This window comes from Siniperca chuatsi, linkage group LG17, assembly GCF_020085105.1.
Source record: "Siniperca chuatsi isolate FFG_IHB_CAS linkage group LG17, ASM2008510v1, whole genome shotgun sequence".
Lineage (NCBI taxonomy): Eukaryota > Metazoa > Chordata > Actinopteri > Centrarchiformes > Sinipercidae > Siniperca > Siniperca chuatsi.
This window is the reverse complement of record NC_058058.1, coordinates 15,294,371-15,315,674: the sequence shown is the minus strand read 5'-3', so window position 1 is coordinate 15,315,674 and position 21,304 is coordinate 15,294,371. Positions and strand designations below refer to the sequence as shown.

Here is a 21,304-nt window from a genome sequence, read left to right as displayed (position 1 = left end):
CTTAATCTGAGTAACCTGTGTGCAAGTCAGTCAGCTAACCATTTAGTCATGCAGGTGTGCATGTGTTTTTGGCCACCCTGAGGGTGCTGTGTGTTTATAAAACCCATAGTCTGGCTGGTGTATGTTTATCTCTAAACAGTCAGTGAGAGCAAACAAGTCCCTGCTACGGGCAGCATAGGTCATGGGAAGGTCTCATTTGTACGGTGACCTTGCCAGGTGTCATTACTGAGGCATTTTGGGTAGCCAGAATACACCTACAGAGAGAACTACTCTGACATGGCAGCCATGCTGGAGAGATTAATCATTGTGCAGCTCCGCTCTAATCATTAACTGGATGGCTGTAGTACCTGCTCTAGTCCCCATGCTCCTCACAAAAATAGAAAAGGGAACATTTAGCTTGAGTCTCTATCTTGTTCTCTTGCCCTCTCTCCACTTGTACTACCCCTCCCATCCTGTGACAGCTCTCCTCTCTGTCCTTCTCCATCCTTCCGGTTCCCCTCCCCCTCTAGGTTTTTCATTGATGGGGCAGGTTTTCTCTCTTTCTCTCTCTCTTAAGCTTGTCGTGTTCCTCCCTAAAGTCAGGATTTGCAGTAATATGCAGCATAAAGCTTCAGGTCACATCACCACCCTTTGCACAAGTTATCAGTTAAAGGTTATTCTTGCCAAAATGTCATTACCATCACACCTTCAGTTTCTGTCACTTCTAGACACTTTATTGTCTAAGCTTTATGTGTCTTAATGAGTTTGCATATTAAATGTGGAATTACTGATGTAGTCTGTGGTGCATTGAACACCATGAGTTGTACACATGAGCAGAAGTGTCCTGCTTTAGTGTTCTAAAGTAAAGGTTACTGTGTAGAAAGTATGCACATTAAACTGGTAGTGAGTTAACAAGAAGGGCATTGTATGACATTGCTGATGTGGTTTTTTTGGATGACGTTTTAATTGTGGAAGTTGCTGTGGGCGTAGTTTTTGGGGTCAAGACAACAATGTCTGTTTACAGACTTTCACCCATATCTCTTAAGTCTTGTTTATCCACAAATAGGACAAGAATCAAATGCACCCCCATCCCCACTTCCGTGGCTGCTCACCAGTCAGCTGAGTCTTCCTCATTTTGTACAAAGGCTCTGCAGTGATCTGTTTTGCAGTAATTAGTTTTTGTGTAAATTTGATTGACACCATAATTAGGGTTTCAGTGGATTAATGTTGTGGTTGCGGTAAGTTGCATAACTAAATGTTTCCACGAGTCACGGGAATATGTTGAATAAAGTCTAATTCAACTAATTCATATTCCAAGCGAATAATGTGACCATCCTTGCAGACAATTTGTTTCCTCTGCTAGCATAATATTAACAGTACAATGAATGTCATTATAACAAGTAGGCTGGTTAGAGGCTAGATGTTTGCGGTGTGTACATGTGACTATGAGCAAGGATGAATGAGAAAGCAAGGACAAAACGTGTATGTGTGTGTGGATGTGCATGTATACCTGTGCACACGTATGAGACAATGAGTCTGCCTAGTGTGCTTTTGTACTTTAAATCATGTGGATGCAACATGCGGCATCCATTCTGGCACTTGTTTTAGCCAGTGAGGGCCAGCGTGGCTGCCTGCATCACTGTGCTGTCAGCCTGTAGTGGCAGACAGGAGGCGGGGCGGAGGGAGACATTTAGTTTGACATTGTAAATAAGCAGAGAGCAGTTGTCAGAGAGCAGCCCGTGGAGCCTTTCTCATCCGTCCAGCAGCAGGAGAGGCAGGGATCGCCTGAGGACAAAAAATGCTAAGGCAAGCCACCACTAGCACACCCTCACACACTTCCTGAAGAGCTTTGCGCAACTTTATTTGCTTTTTTTCACCTATTTTCCTCTCTGCTCTCTCTTCCTCTTTTCTTTTCCCTGACCCCTATCCTGCAGCTCAAGGTAACTTAGAGCAGGAAGTTGGCTGTCGGTAAAAGGGGGTTGGGCGGGGGAAGGGGGAGGTGTCAGAGCTGAATGGTGTGTGAAGCGTCCAATGGCATAGGAGGACTTTGTCTTTTCATTGGTTGCAAGTGTCAGAGTGAGGTGGGAGCCGGGTGTGAGGCGGGTTTTGAGTATCATGTAGCATGCTAGATTGATTACTCTTGAATGTTAAAGGGGAAGCAGGCTAGAGATTTTTGTCTGTGAGTCGGGAGTGCCGCTGTACTGTTTGCCTGCTCTTGCGCTGTTGCCTGCTGCTGTGCTGGCTTTCTATTCCCTCTCGCCCTCTTCTCTGCGCTGGGCCAGGGGTCAGCTCAAAGACAAACGCATGGGTCACTGGCTAGAGAGAGGGAAGACAGAGAAAGAGAGAAGGTCAGTGAGTTGAGGGGACTTGGTCAGAAGAGAAACAGGAGAGAGAGGGCTGTATGTTTAGGCTGTAGGAGGACGTTGGGGGGCTGCTGAAGGAAACGGGGCAATGTGTAAAGGGAGAGTGGAAGAGAGAAGGGGGGAGGGGTAGAAAGGAGGAGGGGGGGCTTGCTCTTCTCTGTGTGTCCAGGCTGAGAGCCTTCTTAAAGCCGTCCAGTGGAGCCAGAGTGCCTTTTGTCTGTTGATACGATCAGGGGACTGGAGGAAGTGAAGGAGCTTGAGAGAGTTTTTCTGTCAACCTCTGTGCCTCTTTTTCCTGCTGCTGCTGCTGCTCTCAAGGAGAATTGAACAGCGCTATCTGTTTCCCTCTTTTCTGCTCTGCTCCAACAGGGCACACCGTTCACCATGAAGGGCACAGGGGTAAGTCTGACCGCTGAAAACACACACAGAGAGAAGACCTGTCAAGGTGGTTAGGCTTTGAGTTTCTGAATAAATTGTTCACCTCTGTTCACTTTCTGATGTGTCTCTCCATCATGCTCTGCAGTGATGAGACAGTGTCTGTCCTTTACAGCCGTCCTCAATCCCCCTGCCTTTCCTGTCCTGTAGTACTCTCCTTGAACGAGTGGAGTTGTACGTTTTGTGTGTGTGTGTTTCTCATCCATGTCTTTCAGTTGTCACTTCAGTACGTTTTTTTTTACAGAATGGACTGTGGTTAAAAAAAATAAAGTAAAATAATGTATGATTGTTGTTTTTTTTTCATTCTCAAAGTAACAATGTAGAGTCAAGTCTGTCTGTCTTTGGCTGTTACTTCTTGTGTTTTGACTTTGGACCACCATGCACACAGACAACACTCACTCAGTGCCCTTCTATCGATTTCATGTAAGAGCATGGCTGCCAGACTCTGTGCTCAGATGCACTTCACTGTCTTGGTGGTGTTGACATCCTGGGGGCCTGTGGCTGCAGTGGCTCACGGTGCTGGTCCGTACCCTGCTTTCCCTTCTGGACGTCCTTGTTTACACGCTAGTGCCAGACAGTGACGCAGAGCTGAGAGTCAAAGATGGCATCCATGTTGAAAGGAGACTTGTTGTATATGGAGGACTCTGGAGGTCTCTCAGTGTTGTTGTCACTCTTGGTGTCAGGGGTCCCCAGGGGTGGAGGTGCAGCTGGTTGCAGTGACCTCAGGACCCCTCAGGACCCCCCCAGTACCCCACCCCGACAGTGCCAGACGCCCAGATGGGACAGACTGTCAGCCTGTCAGCTTCAGGGGCAGAGGAGACTAATAGTTTGATCTGATCTCTTCTGATGGAATCTTTGGAGGGCGCCTCTTCTCTCACTTGCCTCTGACTCCTTTTCTCTCCCCTCCCTTGCTCCCTAATTGAAAGTTTCCATTGGTGCCTTCGAAAAAACAAAGTCCCGTTGGGGAAAGAGAGAGAGAGTGCAGGCGATTGAGAGAGGGAGACTAAAAATAACTCTTAAGTTGAAGCCCTTGCTGCCAAATCCCAGGGTTGGCTGCTGTCTGCATGAGATTTGAATATCATTTTTGCCCCGTACTGTACCATAGGCACACCGGGGGAAGGAAAAAGTAAATGAAACACGAAAACCACTTAGACATAGCTAGGCCTTTCAGCTTATCACTAAGGTGACCACTGCTGCCGGGCGTTCACTCGTTTGCCCTTGCCCTCCCTGTGTTTTTACATGTGTACACTGTCACTAAAGACAGCGTGGGCAGCCAGGGGGAGTCAGCTGTGTTCCAGCTTGTAATATGCAGGTAGCTTTAGCCCTGCCTACTTTGACGCCAGAGACTGGGCCTAGCACTGGATGAAGGTCACAGGAATGTGAGATTGGCTCCCGCAGTCTCTCTGTCAGCAATGAGAAGGAAACATGTAGAGGGAGATGAGAGGACACAGCGGAAGCAAAACTCACAGGAGGATACGGAACATAGCTAATATGTATAGTATGTGATGTTTTCATTATGCTTCTTAGAAAATACACAGCCTGAACCACTGGGGTCACTTAAGTGCTGCAGTGAAAGTTGAAAAACCTGTCCTTTTCAATCCTCCCCCTCTCTCTCCCCTTCTCTCTTTCATCTCTCTCTCTCTCTCTCTCTCCCTCCCTCCTCCCTCTCTGGTTTCTCTCTCTCCTCTGTTGAATGACCTTGGGAGATCAGTGACTAGCACTTCCTGGAGTTGGCTTGAAGCAGAACCAAGGGCAAAGTTTGCAGGGCTGTTTGGTTGACTGATTCAGTCCAGCCATGCCAAAGGGATGTTGCACTGCAGGTCACATCGAGCATGTCTGTCATTATAACCCTGTCTGTTCTTTTTTTAAATCACAAAACACCTGTGAAAATGTTGTGCGTGTCCCAGTAGTTAATCTGTAATTCCTGGCTGGTAACTTCTTGTTTTTTGTTTTGCCTGAGTAGATAATTTACCCTGCATGCTGTAACCTTGCCAGTTTGTTTCTATGTGTTGTACTTGTGATTGCGTTCATCAAGGTGAGTAATAGTATAGGATTTGTAAATACACCTTTTGATTTATGGCCATTGTTTAAAATTAATGTTTGACACTATGATATGTTACCTAGGCTGTATTTATTCCATCTACTGGGGCATAGTAAATCAGAATAAAACTAAGATACTGAATGTTAAATATTAGGTACAGATTCTCAGTGGTCCAATGATATATCCTGATTTATGGTAATGTATGTTGCGCAAACAGAGTTGCATTTGTTTTTCTGCTTATGAGGCCAGTTAAACATAGCAGACTAAATGTTGGTGACCTTCCTGCCAAACTGCCCATTCTGCATCATTGACAGTTTCACACAGCAGCATGTGGAAAATTGAAAATGACCTTTTGCTAAAGACATGTCAGTGTAGCAACACTCATCCCATAGTTGGTAGTCTAGCATACAAAAAATATGTCTTTTGGTCGATTTCATCATTTATAGTGAAACATAGTCCAGTCCATGTGGGTACTTGTTTGCTCTTTGTACAGCCTGATGTTATAACTGTTCGTAACCATGAAGAATAACAATGTGGAAGGTTACTTTAAGGTCATAGTATGGGGGAAGAAATCATCTGTTTTTCTTTTATTCCCTCCTCTTTGTCGTTCCCTCCTTCTATCATTTGTCAACACAATTTATGTTCATTTGCCCTTATCCATGTTGTATGTTAACAGTCATATTGAATTGAAAGGGTGTAAAAAATTAAGTTAGTTTTAAAACTATCTGGCATTACCTGAACTATATTATAAAAACTATGTAATATGCACTATGTACTATTTAAAAAAAAAAAAAAAAACCTGAAGTAGTGATCTGGATTGTGACTGTACTAACTTACAATTTGTTTTAATTTTTGAATGATCAACAAGGTCGGTGTAGGCCTTTCTCACAGCTTTTCACACTCTTAGATTTAAATTAATCAAATCAACCAGACATATTAACCTAAATGGATACACTGATAATTTCACTGAGCTGTGAGATAGTTTCTCTGTGGTTCAAAAATTCACACTTATTGTAGGTAATAGCACTTGCACGCATTTACACATGCATTAGGTACAGTATATGCCTTTATTTCTGTGTGCGTCAGGTCCTCTCAGTGCACTTCACTGTGAAGTGTCAGCTCTGCTTCAGGGAACGATCTGGGGTGAGATGAGTTCTTCTTCAGCACAACGACAATGTGATACTGAAGTTCAAATAGCTCAAATAGGCCTTCAGGTTGTCCTAAACTGTCTTGCATCAACTACACTCAGCAAAATTAAGATCAATTTACACCAACCGTCAGGTCATTAAGGGGACAATTAACTGCTGAACATTTTACTATAATCAAAGACCAATTCATTAATTTGCTCAACTGTATTCTCTTCTACTACGCTGCCTCTGTGCAGAGTTTGACACTGAAAACTTTGTAATCTGTAATCTTAAAGAGCAAATGAATAGGCATATGGCTAAGTGATACTATCTTGTTGTTTTTTCCGGTCTTCTGCCTCTCTGCCTGCACTGCTATCGGGTTTATTTGGACAGGAATTGAGGGCTCATGTAAAGTGGTGTGATGTCAGAGTTGGAGCAAGTCGCTGATGCTGCTGTGAGTGGCCACTTGATGTGACGTGCCAGTGAGGGAGGGAGGGAGGAATGAGACAGAAAGAGGAGAGATGCAGGACCGGACTGGCAGAACAACATTAGTGCTGATTCAGCTGCTGCAAGTGGAGAAACATTGACTTTCTCAGAGAAGTTGGAAGAGGGGGATCAGGTGAAAGTAAGTAAGACAGAGCAAGAGAGAAAAACACACCCATGAGCGACAGAGAGAGATGGGAAGTACTGGAGAAGAGACAGGAAGAGAGATGTAGAGCTGCTGAAGGAGGAAGAGCAAGTTGCTGTGTTGGACAATGTTGACAAAGCACAGACACACACACACACACACACACACATACACACGCACAGCAGAGTTCGTAGGAAATCCAACACCGGCATCTCTCTGTCTCGATGACCTGATGAAGGACAACCCAACCGCAGGGAAGAGGAGAGGAGAGATGCACAGCGCAAAAAACACAATGTACCCTAATATAGCATATGGTGACAGCTTAGAACAACACAGCAGAGATTAGCTTGTCAGGTTCATTACAATTGAACGATGTGCATTATTATACAGAACAACAAGCTCACATGAAAGTACAATACATTCACAACATGTGTAGACACTTTATTTAGAGCAGCTTACAATGCTGACCATAAGCATTAAGGAGTGAACTGGACTAACAAGCTTTAACAAATTCTTTAGTACAGATTTCCATTTAAGTAGTACTTCATACTATAGTAAGCATACTATAGATTAGAGACCTGAACAAGAAGCAGAAGCAAATAGTACTTATCACTGCTAATAAAATAAGCTGTCTTGACACTGGCTCTCTAGTTGTCTGCATCCTTTTACAACTTGTATAATGTTGACATGTATTAGCTTTCGGGGGGTTTCAAAATTGATTTTCTTTGTGCAGAGAATAGCCCCACTCAGAGTGTTTGTTTGACTAGTCTGGACCCAGACTGTAGAAGGTGTTGCAGAAGTCAGCAGCAGACATTATGTTCTGCACTTGTGTGTCAGACTTCAGCGGTCTCCCACGCAAACTTTCCATTGATGCAAAGCCTTGGGAAATATGGTAATATTGGTATGCTGTAGGTAGAACACACTAGTTAGCTGGAGGAGCAACGCTCAAGGGCATGTTGATACTTAGCCCTTCTCTGCTCTCTCACATATGTTGTTCTGGTTCTTTTTCCTTCAGCCTGCCTCTCGCCACACTAGCTTTCTCATTTCTTCTCATACATTGACTTCCCCTCTGCCCCCCCCCCTGCTGTGGTTAGTGGCTGTGTATTTAGATTGAAGGTCACAGGGTCAGAGAAAGGGGTTGGGGTGTATGTGTGATTTAATAACGTCTCTCTCTCTCTCTCTCTCTCTCTCTCTCTCTCTCTCTCTCTCTCTCTCGTTTTAAAAGAAAAGGTAGGGGTTTAAGAGAAGTGAGGTATGTGTTAGAGCAGAAAAAGCGCTAGAGTGGCCTGCATGTTTTACTTACCTATTTAATCAATTGAATCATTTGCTATTTTAACTCCTCTATCCTCCTCTGTTTCCTCTGGGCCACAGCGTTGTTACCATGGTAATTAGCCCAATGATCGTCTGTAATGCTGTTAAGTGAATTGCCTAGTTATTGTTTCTTATCAGGCTACCAGTTGGAGAGAACCATACAAGCTGGCAGTCAGTACACACATACACAAGGTTGTCTTGTTCAAAATGATCACAAGATCAACTGCTGATACAGATGCTAAAATGCTATTTAGCTGGAAAAACAAATGGCTCTCATTGCCCATATTTTGTTCACCGTATTTGCATGGTACTGCAAAGTACACGGAGGCCATGAAAGAACTGGCAGAGGTCAGTTCACCCATCAGGCAGAGGAGAAAAACTACAATTCCCATCATTCCTGCCCTGTGGAATGCTGGGATTGTTCTAGTGACTGCAGGATTTCAATCAACCTTGAAATGCAACTGGACACTGGATCGTCAGGCAGAGAAGGGGAGACATTGTCAAGGTCAATCACTAGCCTGGTATGTCATAGCTACAAGCGGCCTGATTGATTTAAATAAAGCCACCCCCTTTCTGCCATTCTGTCTCATTGATTTAGGCTACTCTCGGTCTAAAACTGAATGACAGAACAGGATGCAGCAGTGCTTCTTCTATATTATTCAGTAACTTTCACAACTGCTGGAGAAGCAATCTTTCCTGTCAAAAATCAATCCGGTAGAAGGCCTGCATTCTGAATGAGTGATTTATCTGTGTAAAATATTTACAACTGCACTTAATTGGTACGATTAAAGGAGCTGACATGGACCCAAAGTCAAAACAATCCCTTACAACACCGCTGTAACAAGGGAGACACTAGATGGAGTGTTGGAGTTGGAGTGAAAGGCTGTTTTTTTTGTTTTGTATTGGTTTGTCAGCTGGACCAGAGCTGGACCTATTCATGCTTGTTGGCCCAGAGTGAGAAAAGAAAGAGAAGATAAAGAGGAGACCCCCCTTCTCTCTCTACACTCTTTTTCTTTGTTCTGTCATGTCTCTCTCTTTCTCTCTGTGTCTCCCTCTTTCTCTCTTGTTTGACCCACATAGCTAGTTTGCACAGCAGTGTGACTGCAGCCCTGTCTGTCTCTTACCTCCCCCTGTTAAAGCCTTTGGCACTTTGTCTTAGCGGTAGATTAATGCTGAACTGGACAAGGCACTACCCCTCCCTCAGCAACACACACAAACACCCCGTCTCTCTTGAGTAGCTCCACACACTCATCTCTTGTTCTGTCCCCCCATGTTTCTTTTTCTTCTCCGTTCTGCCAAATCTTTTCACAGAGGTAGGGAGAAAAGGGAGCGAGTGAAAGAGTGCGATCCAGACACTCCAAGCTCTGCGTGCTCAGACAGGCAGGCCAATATTCCCCCAGCGGATTCCTGGCATGCCATAGTAACCTGCTGGATCCTCTTTCAAACCGTTGGACCCCTTGTAGAAGCACTGGCTTTTTATGTCTACATGCATGTATGTGTAACAGTTATTTCACTTTACAACTTTTGGTTAGTTTGCATGCATGTGTCTGTGTGTGTTCACAATGTGTGTCCATCAAAGAACTAGTATGCAGTTGTTGTCAAGAGAGTGTTTCTTTATGACACAAACACACATACGTTTCCTAGATCTGTGGCCTCAGCGTTGTCCTCAGTGCGTGGGGTCACCCGCAGCGATTGACTTGCACATGACATGCTTGTGTTTGCAGAGGAGCCGCCGCTATGTGCTGAAGGTGATAGAGCCTGGGTGTGTGCAGCCAGTCTGGTGGTGGGTTCTTCTTGGGCATCTCAGCATCCCACAAGAACAAGAATAGAAGCCTGTCAGGGCTCTATTTTAGATTTCACTGTATTATAATTATAGGCTATGATAGGATATGTGGTTCTGACACACAGGAAGAGCTCTGGGCAGCATTGGCCTGGCTTGGACTGACATTGTATTCTGTGTCCTGGTGTCAAGACAGGTCATTTGCTAAGGACACATCATGTCATTGTTTATGTGTTTTCTAATAATTAACCTTTTGCTTCCACCTCTCCCCTCCCCTGTCATTCCTTGATGCAACAGAGTAGAGGATGTCCGCAGATGCGTTTGGAGCCGGGGGCAGCGATGCCCAGCAAACCCTGCAGTCCTTCTGGCCTCGCGTCATGGAGGAGATCAGGAACCTTACTGTGGTACGCTATGTCTGTCCACTGAAACAGACAGACACACACATACCAGCCAAATTAACACTAAGATTCAATTGTTCTATATGGTTTCAAACACACATAAATGCAAATACTAAAGCACAACTTTCTTGTGCTCTGTTCTGTGCCTCTAACTGACCACACATCTGTTCTTCTCAGAAGGATTTTCGCGTGCAGGAGTTACCTCTGGCTCGAATCAAGAAAATCATGAAGCTGGATGAGGATGTCAAGGTAAGTGGGACAGCCTAAATAATTAACAATTTTGAGAAAATAATTATCAGGGGACGATGTGTATGTAGTGAAAGGAACCACATAGCTCTAGTATGAATCCTTTCATAAAAGTTATAAATCATATGACACTTTTGTGAATTCTTAGTAGTTTCTTGGATCATGATATTTCCATGTTATTGTTAAAATTGGTAAAGCCACCTTCAATTCCTATTTAGTGTACTGATAATTTTGAATAACTGAGATAGGATCAAGGGGAAAAAATCTGTGATGTATAGCTTGATTCAGGTCCTTGAACCATTTTGTAAAATACATATCCGATTTTACTTTTTACTTATTTTAATGGCTTAAAGCCTGACAGATAATGTTCTTTAATTTGGCGTCATCAAGTTGTTGGTTTGTGGCCTGTTGTGCTCAGACCACTCAGTGCCTGTGAATGGCCTGTTGGACTTATTTTAAAATGGAAAAATATTATCAGCTCTTGGGCTTTCAGCGGTGTCTGTTGATAAGAAGTCCATTATTTATGTCAAATGGGTTTACATCAAAACATATATTAACAGTGTGCATACAGGAATAATCATTAAGTGAAATTACAAAACTGATTGTGTAGCAAGTAGCTGTTAATGCCACTTTGTGAAGCACTGGCATTGTATCCATAAGAAGTAGCTGCTTTTAGTTTTTAAGATGGCTCCACATTGCAGAGATTGTAGCTGCTTGTTGACTTTAAAAACATATTCCACATTGCTGAAAGTTGTGGTTTATGTTGAACAGCAAACGGGTAAAATAAACTGAATTTTATTGGGCTCTTTATAACTGATAAGAATCACTTAAAGTACACCTTGATACCAATGCCAATCTCCTGAGAATATATCGTAGTTTTAGGGGCATGTATCCACAAGCTTTATTCCAAGGAACCTACCCATCTCCCAACATTTGTCAGTTGCATTGAACTTGACAGTTAAGGCACACAGAGGAGTGACTGTTTTTCCCCCATTACACCAGATTATCAGCCTGGGCTGTTCATAGTCCCTAAAGAGAAAGCCTTGGGACATGTGTGTGTATGTGTGGCTTGAATGCATCGTGTCAAGAGCACTATCCCCTTAGTTAAGCAGCAGCTTAAAGAGGTAAAGAGATCAGGAGATCACTAACATATCTGAAGACAGGACCCTTCTGTCAGCCATAACACAGCAGCTTTCACTGCTCAATGTGTACATGTGAGTGTTGTGGTATTATTACAGTCCATCTTGTACATTGAAGCTTTACATCTATGTCCAAATACTTAACTAATTATCTTGAAGCTTGGTCTGAGAGTTCAATGCCACTCGATATGAAGAAGTGTAGCTTGAAGCTAAGCAATTTTCCACTAGAGGCCTGCAGACCAGTGATTTTACGACTGAAGAGGCGTTGTAAGGGACAAACAATGGTTTGAAGGTAACTCACAACTGTAATGAAAAGAACAGAAATGTTAAAGTGTTTTGGTGAATAATAATGATTTGTCCTGCTACGCAATATAGTTCTGTATGAGTAGTGTTTCGGGCTGATGCATTAGCTTATAAACTAATTATTATGTGGTCTTTTTAAACAAATGAATGCATTTATTGCTTATTTTGCAGCACCTGTGAATGTGATGCAGCCATTTGTTACTCAGGTCCTGAGTGATTCATGTTATAGCTGATATGTGATTGATGTTTGATAGTCTGTGGGTGTATTTAACTCCATCTTCTCTGTACAGATGATCAGTGCAGAGGCGCCCGTCCTGTTTGCCAAGGCAGCTCAGATCTTCATCACAGAGCTCACCCTCAGAGCATGGATCCACACTGAGGACAACAAGAGACGCACGCTACAGGTCAGACGCACTCTGTTATTGTCATCCTTTTTTCACTTCTTTATATCCTCCTTGTATGACACATGTTTTACCTTGATCAGATCATTCTTCAGTTGAGGTAACCAATTGACCTCTCTCTCCACTGTCTTCTTGCTCTCTTTCTGCCCTATTTGTTGGGATTTTCACACCCGTCTATTGTAATAATTACACTTCCTCTTTCTTCCTTCTTCCATCTTTTTCTTATTAACGCTTCTCCCACACTCTTGCATCATTTGGCTGTTTTTTTGGTTTGTTGCTTTCAGTTCACTGAGTGCCTGTGTCTGTGTGCGTATACAAGCAGAGGCCCCATACCAGCATCCCCTTGAGGACTATCCCTCTGTTTAGTTCTTTCTCCCTCCATTGACTTTGAAAGCAAAGCCAGACGGGTGCCGTTGACCCACTTTTCCCTCGGGTGCCATTTTGCCTGCTCTGCTGTCCCAAAGTTGAATAAGATGGACTCTGGAATGATGTGAAGCAGAGAACATGAGCGCGCTAATGGGAACAGTTGGGAAAATCAGCTTGTCTCACCTGGATGTCAAGGGGGGAAAACTGTGGAGCAGAACATAAAAGCCCTTAAGTCCACTTTATCCATTCACATACCTCTGAGAGATTAGTAGCCCATGGATATGTGTGTTTATGCCAACGCAGGTAGAAAAAGAGACCAGAAAAAAAAGAGTGTAATCGCTCTCATTGCAGTTAGTCTTGGAGGAGTCTTAAACTGAACTACCTACTTTGGAAGTAGTGTGTTCACTTTGCTGTTGACTTGGCTTAACTTTGACCCAGAGTCCTTTTTTTTAGCATGAAACGTTCCGTTGTTAGAACTCTACGCTGCATGCTTTAAATAGAAACTTAATTTACTGTGCAGGTTTACATGTTAATTACATTTTACACCACAGATGATGCATTAGGTACGTGTGACTGTTGAACCTCATGAATGTGAACAGTACCCTTCATTTCCACATGTTCGCACATACACTCACACACGCAGAGCCTGAGTCCTATTGTGAAGAGGGCACGCCAGTTGGGGTCACCATAGCAACGCTTATCAATAGAACAAGTGTAGATGTGACCTGGTGTTACCAGATATTAATCAAGCTACTATAAATAGCCTCTGGTGCAGGGAGGGCCACAATGGGGGGGTCCTGACAGCCAATATCCTGTGGAAAATTCCACAGAGACAGCACACTGCTGTGGATATAGGAAGGGGTATAGCAGCAGAGTATGTGCTCATGAGGGCAGAAAAGCGTCATTAATGTTAATTTCCACCGATCACACACAGCTAGGTTTATGATTGTGATTCTAGGGTGATTGTTTTTATTCATCCATTTGACTTTAGTGACTGTAGGTAAAAAAAAAAGTTGTTGATCTTTCATCTAATGCATTTAGAGTTGCAATTAATGATTTTTTAAATTATTGTCTAATCTAATCAAACTCTTGATTAATTGTTTTGTCTATAGAATGTCACATCAAATTGTGAAAAATGCTGATCAGTTTCACAGAGTCCAAAGTGACACATTGAAGTTGCTTGTTTTGTCCAACGAACAGTCCAAAACCCAAAGATATTCAGTTTACTATCATAGAAGACTAGGAAAACCAACAAATCCTGGTATTAAAATTTGGTATTTTTTGCTTGAAAAGTGACTCAGATGATTAATTGATTATTAAAATGGTTGCTGATTAATTTTCTGTCAACTAATTGATTCAGCTGTAAACTTGTCCTCTCTTCCTTAGACCTCATTTTTCAAAGCAAATACCTGTTACAGTACTACTGGGAACTTTATTTCAATTTCACAGTAGCCTCTTGCGTGGCTATTTTGGGAGAGTTGACTTTAGGCCTTGAGGCATGTTTATATATAGGTCGCTGCATTTATTGAATTAGCATAATTAAAGTCGGACGTCATCACTTGACCCTCTTTGTCTGTTATGTTTACAGAGGAATGACATTGCCATGGCAATAACAAAGTTTGACCAGTTTGACTTCCTGATTGACATCGTGCCCCGGGACGACCTGAAGCCACCTAAACGACAGGTAGGAAAGCACACACTGCCAGGATTGTCTTATTACCTGCGCAGTGACAAACAGGCAAACAGCAGATGTCTCCAAAGGTTTTTGGAAGATAATTTGCTTACACATTACAGCTGGCCCAGGAAAAAGAGCAGATCATTTGGGTCTTCATCTCTGGTGCTTTTCCATTGTTGGCAACCTGGAGGTGCTGTAAACATCCTTGACTGGAAGCTGGGGTTTGGACAGCGAGGGCTTTCAGTCGGATGTTTGCAGCATCTTATTGCCTCTGACAGCCAACAGTAACCCCAGCAATGACAATAGTTTGTACCATCAGTAACAGAAAAGCTTCATCACACATTTGAATATATCCTCTACCAGGGACCAATACGAATAAAATCAAGTGTCGTTTCTTACAGACAACAACATATCACGTTGAAGTTTTGCTCAAGCAGGAGATTAATGTACTGTATACAAATGTAAGATACCAGATGGAGGAGTGAGATATTTAAATTTGTTGTCAAGTAGACTGTCTCCAGGCATGTAAACATCCTACACTCTCAGCTGTGTTGTCATGGAGCTGGGAGAGGGGTGTTTACGCTTCTGGTGATGGAGAAACTTCATCAAGATGAAGCCCTGCGCATTAGTCAGTTATGAAACAGAATGACACAGGTCAGTGTTTACTGATAATTTGATTTGTGATCATTGTTAGAACCGGGTTCAAGCCCCCATGCCTGCAAGCATCTAACCTGCTGAACTGTGCTGAGTAAACAGAATCCCAACAAACTCTGACGCTGCACTTTAGTGGCTGACCCAGGAAGAGGACGGACGGAGAGAGCATTTACATACATAAATCAATAACTGTCACATTCGTTTTAGAGTACCTATATTACAGTAGTCACAAATGTTTGCTACTGTCTTTTTGTGTAAATTGTTCAGGTTGATCTGAGTTAAAACACATCATCATGTTCAGCCTAGCATGCCTTCAGGTCTGCAGTCTATGGTATTGACCAGTATGGTGGTTGTAATGGATCTTATGTCCAGATTACATTACTCTTCCCCAGCCACATCCCATCAGTTATTTATCAGACCTGACCTCCTCTACCGTTACACCTGCAAAAATAATTCATGGAGATGTAATGGACTGATAGGCCTTCTTCAACATGTGTGTGTTTGTGTGTGTGTTGTTTACAGGAGGAGATGCGTCAGTCAGTAGCTCCAGCAGAGCCGGTGCAGTACTACTTCACTCTGGCCCAGCAGCCTGGAGCTGTACAGGTGCAGGGCACACAACAGGCCCAGCAGCCCGGCGCACAAACAGCCACGACCATCCAGCCTGGACAGATCATCATCACACAGCCCCAGCAAGGACAGGTACTGCTAACACCTTGTTCGTAGAGCTTTTCACAGCGTTTGCCACAAACCACTTCACAGAGTACAAATGACATACACCAAGATTTAAAGAAGCAACAACAAAATGAAACCATAGCTGGATATGAGAATTTTAGGCAATAATAAGGGCGATGTGAAGAACTACAGCTGAGCTGTGGGGACGGTCCCCCACAGAAACACAAATTTCCAGTTAATGAAGCCCATACTGAACTTCACATAAAAGATATTGAGTTTGAGTGCATGTGTGTTTGTGTGTGTCTGTGTATTTCTGTGCAACACCTGAAGGATTACCTCTCCCAAGTAGTTTTAAGTAGCACATTCTAAACTCCACCCAGTCCTGGGAATCATGCTGCAAAAGGCTTGTTACTTGGGTCATCACACCCAGCTTTATTGATATTAGCTCACATTCAGTATCTGACCACTCTCCCACCAGCAGGAATAACTGAACTCAGAACACACCCAGCGCAAACAACTACCCACATGCGCACCCTCCCTCTGAAACCCCACAGAGGAAACACTTGAGCTAAACAGAATATTCCCTTCTCTGTTATTTACTTATATGAACTATTATTTACTGTAAATTTGTGATATCAGTCCCTGTCTATTTTTGCAATATCATAGCCTCTAAAATGTACACATATCATATGTACAATGTGTGAATAATGGTTGAGTTTCTGAAATCATATAGTAAGCAGTTTATATTTTGAGGGGAAAAAAACTCAAAAAATCATTATCAAAGGCTAGTCAAACTTCTCATGTATGTTTTGAGAAATTAGCTGAAAGAAATGAAAACTGGGACTCAGTAGCTGTTTCTTAATGTAACCAAGTCCTTAGCACACACATACAAAAATGCACTGTTTCTCGCACACACACTCACACACTGAGTATTGGGGAGAGTGCATTCCCCCTCTGGATCATGGTGTTTTCAGTATGATAACAAACATGCATATTTAGGGACACCTTTCAACTGTCTCGCTTTCTAATTATCTCATTCTTACTACTTTTGCTGCTAAGCGCTCTCTCTCCAGCTTGGTCTCTGTGTGTCATGTAGCCATGCTGCTGGACTGCTGTTGTGTTTCATGCTGCTTCAGCAGACTGCCTTTAGCTGAGCTGTCATACTCATTTAGAGCTGGCCTGATTCACTAGCACTGCTACTGCTGCAGTCCCTGCTGAGAGCAGGGAGGTCACAGTTTGACACTCACCTTACGTAGACTCTATTGTGGCTATTTACAAGGTAGCACTTTAAAAGGTGAGCCTTCAGGGAAAATGTTTTAAATTTGACTCCCCAAAAAAGGTTTATTGAAGGTTTTTCCCCTCAGTTTTGTTTTGAATGTGAAGCGTATCTGTTTTGTTGTCTACCAACTTAATCACAGCTATCCCTCTTGTCGGTATTTAAGTCACATCATAAGTGTTAGCTGGTGTAAAACAGAGCTGGTTAGCTTACCACTACCCATCAGGCACATGCCATGTTTAGTACAACAGATTTGGGTCTATGGTGTGAAATGTTAGCAGGAAATGTTTTCGAATGAAGAAGGAAAAGAAGACAAAGACAAGATGGCGAAATATAGCGTGGGAAAAGATGATGGGCAGAGATCTCAATTCAGCCTTTATTTATGTGTCTGTGTGTCCGTGTGCAGAGCATTCAGTGTCACTAGTTGTCACTGTTGTACCAATTCTGTCATTTTTCTCTCAGGTCACCGACTCTCTCATAAGTACTTATGAAACCACAGCTGACATTACTAAAGCTGCTGTAAATGTCACTGTGATGTACATGCATTTTCAAAACCTGTCCAAACTCCACCATGATTTTTTTTCTGACATTTCACCTCAGCTTCTTTATCATTCATGGACATGGCATTAAATGCCATTTGCTGCTTATATATCACTGTTTGCTGCTCAACATTTAAGCTTTCTACGCATACACGCCACACATGCTTACATTCTTGTGTTCAGTTGTTGCAATCGCTGCTTTCTCACCGTGTGCCTTTCTCTCATTTTCTCATTCTATTCTGTCGGGCCATCAGATGCTGCAAGGTGCCACCATGCAGCATTTACAGCAAGTGCAGGTGCAATCACAGGGCACACCCATCACGGTAAACACACATGTACACATCCATTTATATGTTCACTTACCACACACACACACACACACACACACACACACACACACACACACACACACACACACACACACACACAGAGGTTGCCACAGCCCTGTAGCTGACTGCTGCCTACAAGCTCTGTCCTGTTCAGGTGACTGAGGTCTGTAGGACCACAGTATGAGATCAGGTGGCCTTTTCTAGATAGTGTGACAGACAGATGAGTAAGAGAGGACTCGAAACCTGCGTTGTCACCTTATGCCCCCACATCTTTTGTGCCTGCCTGATGATCTTTTAACAGACTTTTAAAATTTAATGATACATAAGCTTCATGGTGCTGGTTAAAATCTTATTCCAGGGAGTTAGTGATTTCCTGGTTCAATCATAAACTACATGCCTGTACCAGTTGTTGTTCAACAACTAATCTTTTACTTCTGTCTCCTGTCTGTCTGTCTGCTTTTATCGTTCTTTATCTCTCTTCTTTTCCCTCCTTTAGAGTGCACCTGTGACCATGCAGGTGAGTGAGGGTCAACAGGTACAGATTGTCCAAGCTGCAGCAGCCCAGGGTCAAGCTCAGGCAGCTCAAGCCCAAGGCCAGACCATGCAGGTCATGCAGCAGATCATCACCAACACAGGAGAGATCCAGCAAATACCGGTAAGAAATGGCATCAAGCTGAAGAAAAAGCGATGGGAATTAGGGGAGGGATTGGTGATGGAGCCAAGAAGCTCAAACGGTGGATGAAAAGGTCAGGGAATTGAATGAGGAGAAGGAAAGATAGGCTCACGTTAAAAGAGACTAGATGGCTAAAGTAGTCTGTTTACTGCATGTATGTAGATGGGAATCATTAAACATACGTTTTACAAAGTTAACAATTAACCAGAGGAAAGCAATTCCTGTTGCTATTGTCCAGAGTAGGAAAATGGCTGTCACCTCTGAGTTCCAATGACCTTTGCTCTAAACCAAACTTTGTCTCCCCCTTGTGTTGGCTGAGTGTAGGTGCAACTAAACACAGGCCAGCTACAATACATCCGTCTAGCCCAGCCTGTCTCCGGAGCGCAAGTGGTCCAAGGACAGATTCAGACTCTCGCCAACACCCAGCAGGTGATCACGATAGCAACAAAAATAGCATTCATAAAACAAATGATCTGATATCCAAGCATTTGCATTTTTGTGATGTTTATTTTATTTATCTTGTTTTGTTTTCAGATCACACAGACAGAGGTACAGCAAGGACAGCAGCAGTTCAACCAGTTTACTGACGGACAGGTAACAAATGCAAGATATATATCCAATGTAAATTCGTTGCCACCTGACTCACTGTCACTGTTTTGGATTGTTTGCATTGTTAGCGTTTCTCATTTTAACAAGTATACATAGCTAGCTTTGAACCAGCTGACACGTGTCCCTCGCCGAAAAACATATTTAATTTAACCTTAATCTAACCAGGAAAGCCTTATTGAGATTAAAAATCACTGTGCCAATGTGTCAGCCAAGAAGGGCAGCAATAACAACAGATAGAAAAGACAGAAATGCAATTTATAAAATCATGAATAAAGTTTTAAATACAATTTTTAAGATTTTATTGTGAAACAACCTAAATAGCACTTTGTAACAACCCAAGAGCTATCTAAAACCATGTAGTTGGATGTCATCCCATTAAAATCCAACTACACACAGACCTTCATCCTCTCTGTCTGTCTCTCTGTTTTACAGCAGTTGTATCAGATTCAGCAGGTGACGATGCCAGCAGGACAGGAGCTGACCCAACCAATGTTCATTCAGTCCACCAACCAGACAGCTGACGCACAGGTCACGCAGGTCAGCACTGACTGAACCCAACCGGGAACCTTTTCTTCACACACACAACATGCATACCAGCCCATGTGATACCGACAGATGCCACCAACTTCGACAAAGGATGCTTGATAACCTTGATTTTAAGCACTGCTCATTCAGACGGGGACCTGAAATCTTGTAAAGCTTTTTTAGTAATGAATTTAGTACACTGGATAGGAAAAAACCAAAGGGACACTGATTGACTCAGAATTGCATGTTAAGTTGCATCCATACTTAGACACTTTTTGTACTTCTGTCACCCACATCTGTAGAGAAAATATGCATCCACTGCCACAGTCCCTGACAGCAGTCTCTCCACAGACCAACTCTATTCTTTCTCTCATCTCATGTCCAAATTTCAAAGAGTTTTAAAACATAAAAAGGTGTGCTTTAGTCCTGGCGTCTTCCTTTCTGTTCTCCATTTGGAAATGAAATGGGAAAGTGCTCCTGGCATATCTGTGGTTGAAGGTAGCCATGGGATTCTTCACCTCCTGCTTTCTTTCTGGGAAAACATGAAGCATACCCTCTTTATTGTTTTTCATGTAGTTGATGGATGAAGTGAAGCCATATACCTCAGATATCACTTTTTACAGCAAGTCAATCTAAGGGATCTCGAGAAGAGGTTCTGAGGTTCAATGATAATTTCATGTAGTTTTTGTGTTATTTTCCACATTGACAATGAAGCATGACTTTATGTTGTAAGGGCTTCAAACTGTATAGGTTAAGTTTATATGTGTGTGTGCTTGTATTTCAAGCACCCTCACCACTTTCATCTTTACTCTTCCATTTAGTTTCTTCATTCACTCTATCTTCACCCCTCTGTCTTTAGAGCAGGGAATCTCTTCTCTGCCTCTATGCAGTTTCACACAACCCCCTCTACCCAGGTGGTTTTGGAGTCTTGTGCCCTGGTTTAAGTCTCATGTATAAACTCATGACTCAAAAAAAACCCACCCTTTTTATAGAACTCTGCTTTTTCCCCCCAATATAAGTTTTTCTTTGGGTTTTGAGATGATGTTTGCCTCATAACTTCCCCATAATTTTTTTGTACAGTATTGATTATTATCAATGTTATTATTGTTGTTTTTGCATGTAGTTCAAACTGCCAGCATGACATGCAATAGATAGGTACAATTTTATTTTTGATGTTCCTTTTTGTAAACAAACTTTGTTTGTGCAAAAAAATAAAAACCATAACTTGTCTAAGAGTCATGTTTTTATTGTACTTTTCTGAGTGTGTGTCATCAAGCACTAACCTTTGTTTTTCATTGTTTTATTTTAGGTGAATTAAGCACCTTATTTTGTGTGGACTGTAGACAGGGAGACAGGAGAGAAATGCAACAGCACAGCAAGAGATAAGACTTGAACCAACCCAGTCGTAGGTAGACACATCCCACCACCAGAGCCCAAAATATCATTGCCTTTGTTGCTTTTATAGTAACTTAGGTATCTGATAGGTATGAAGATGAAGCAATAAATGACAAAATGTATTTTAAATGTTCAAGGCTCCTTTTAATTGTGGACACAAGAAAATATTGGTGGGTTTAACGGCGCTATTGTAGGTGTGAGGCTTGTGTTGTTTTCCCAAATGGCCACAGGATGGCAGCACTGATCTAATAAACTATAAATGCCACTGATGTACTGTATTAGGGCATCTGATTTATTGCCAAACAAAGGTTTACAATTTTTAACCAGGAGCGTTGTTTAAGGAGCATAGACAATCTGCCCAATATCTACCCACGTTGCACCCAAACCAGACAATACTAATCTTATTTCTGCTGCCTTCCTCAAGTGTTAGAAAAGCTTCA

At 42.6% G+C, this 21,304-nt stretch overlaps 1 protein-coding gene across 15 annotated transcripts in view; it reads left to right on the top strand.

Moving 5' to 3' along the window:
• Positions 1 to 20,698, top strand: part of nfyc (nuclear transcription factor Y, gamma) — a 22,238-nt gene extending 1,540 nt beyond the window's left edge. The window contains exons 1-12 of one of the 15 annotated variants that reach the window (XM_044172030.1): positions 1,703 to 1,785; positions 2,712 to 2,741; positions 9,962 to 10,068; positions 10,240 to 10,311; positions 12,041 to 12,154; positions 14,106 to 14,201; positions 15,369 to 15,545; positions 17,588 to 17,656; positions 18,159 to 18,317; positions 18,660 to 18,764; positions 18,870 to 18,929; positions 19,377 to 20,698. In XM_044172030.1, coding sequence (XP_044027965.1) covers positions 9,970 to 10,068; positions 10,240 to 10,311; positions 12,041 to 12,154; positions 14,106 to 14,201; positions 15,369 to 15,545; positions 17,588 to 17,656; positions 18,159 to 18,317; positions 18,660 to 18,764; positions 18,870 to 18,929; positions 19,377 to 19,496 — 1,071 coding nt within the window. In that variant the 5' untranslated portion in view covers positions 1,703 to 1,785; positions 2,712 to 2,741; positions 9,962 to 9,969 and the 3' untranslated portion in view covers positions 19,497 to 20,698. Of the gene's footprint in view, positions 1 to 1,171; positions 1,786 to 2,085; positions 2,742 to 3,107; positions 4,276 to 9,195; positions 9,377 to 9,613; positions 9,668 to 9,961; positions 10,069 to 10,239; positions 10,312 to 12,040; positions 12,155 to 14,105; positions 14,202 to 15,368; positions 15,546 to 17,587; positions 17,657 to 18,158; positions 18,318 to 18,659; positions 18,765 to 18,869; positions 18,930 to 19,376 lie in introns of those variants that run through there. The other 14 variants (XM_044172029.1, XM_044172036.1, XM_044172034.1 and 11 more) reach the window with 14 other exon arrangements.
• Positions 20,699 to 21,304: the final 606 nt, after the last annotated feature.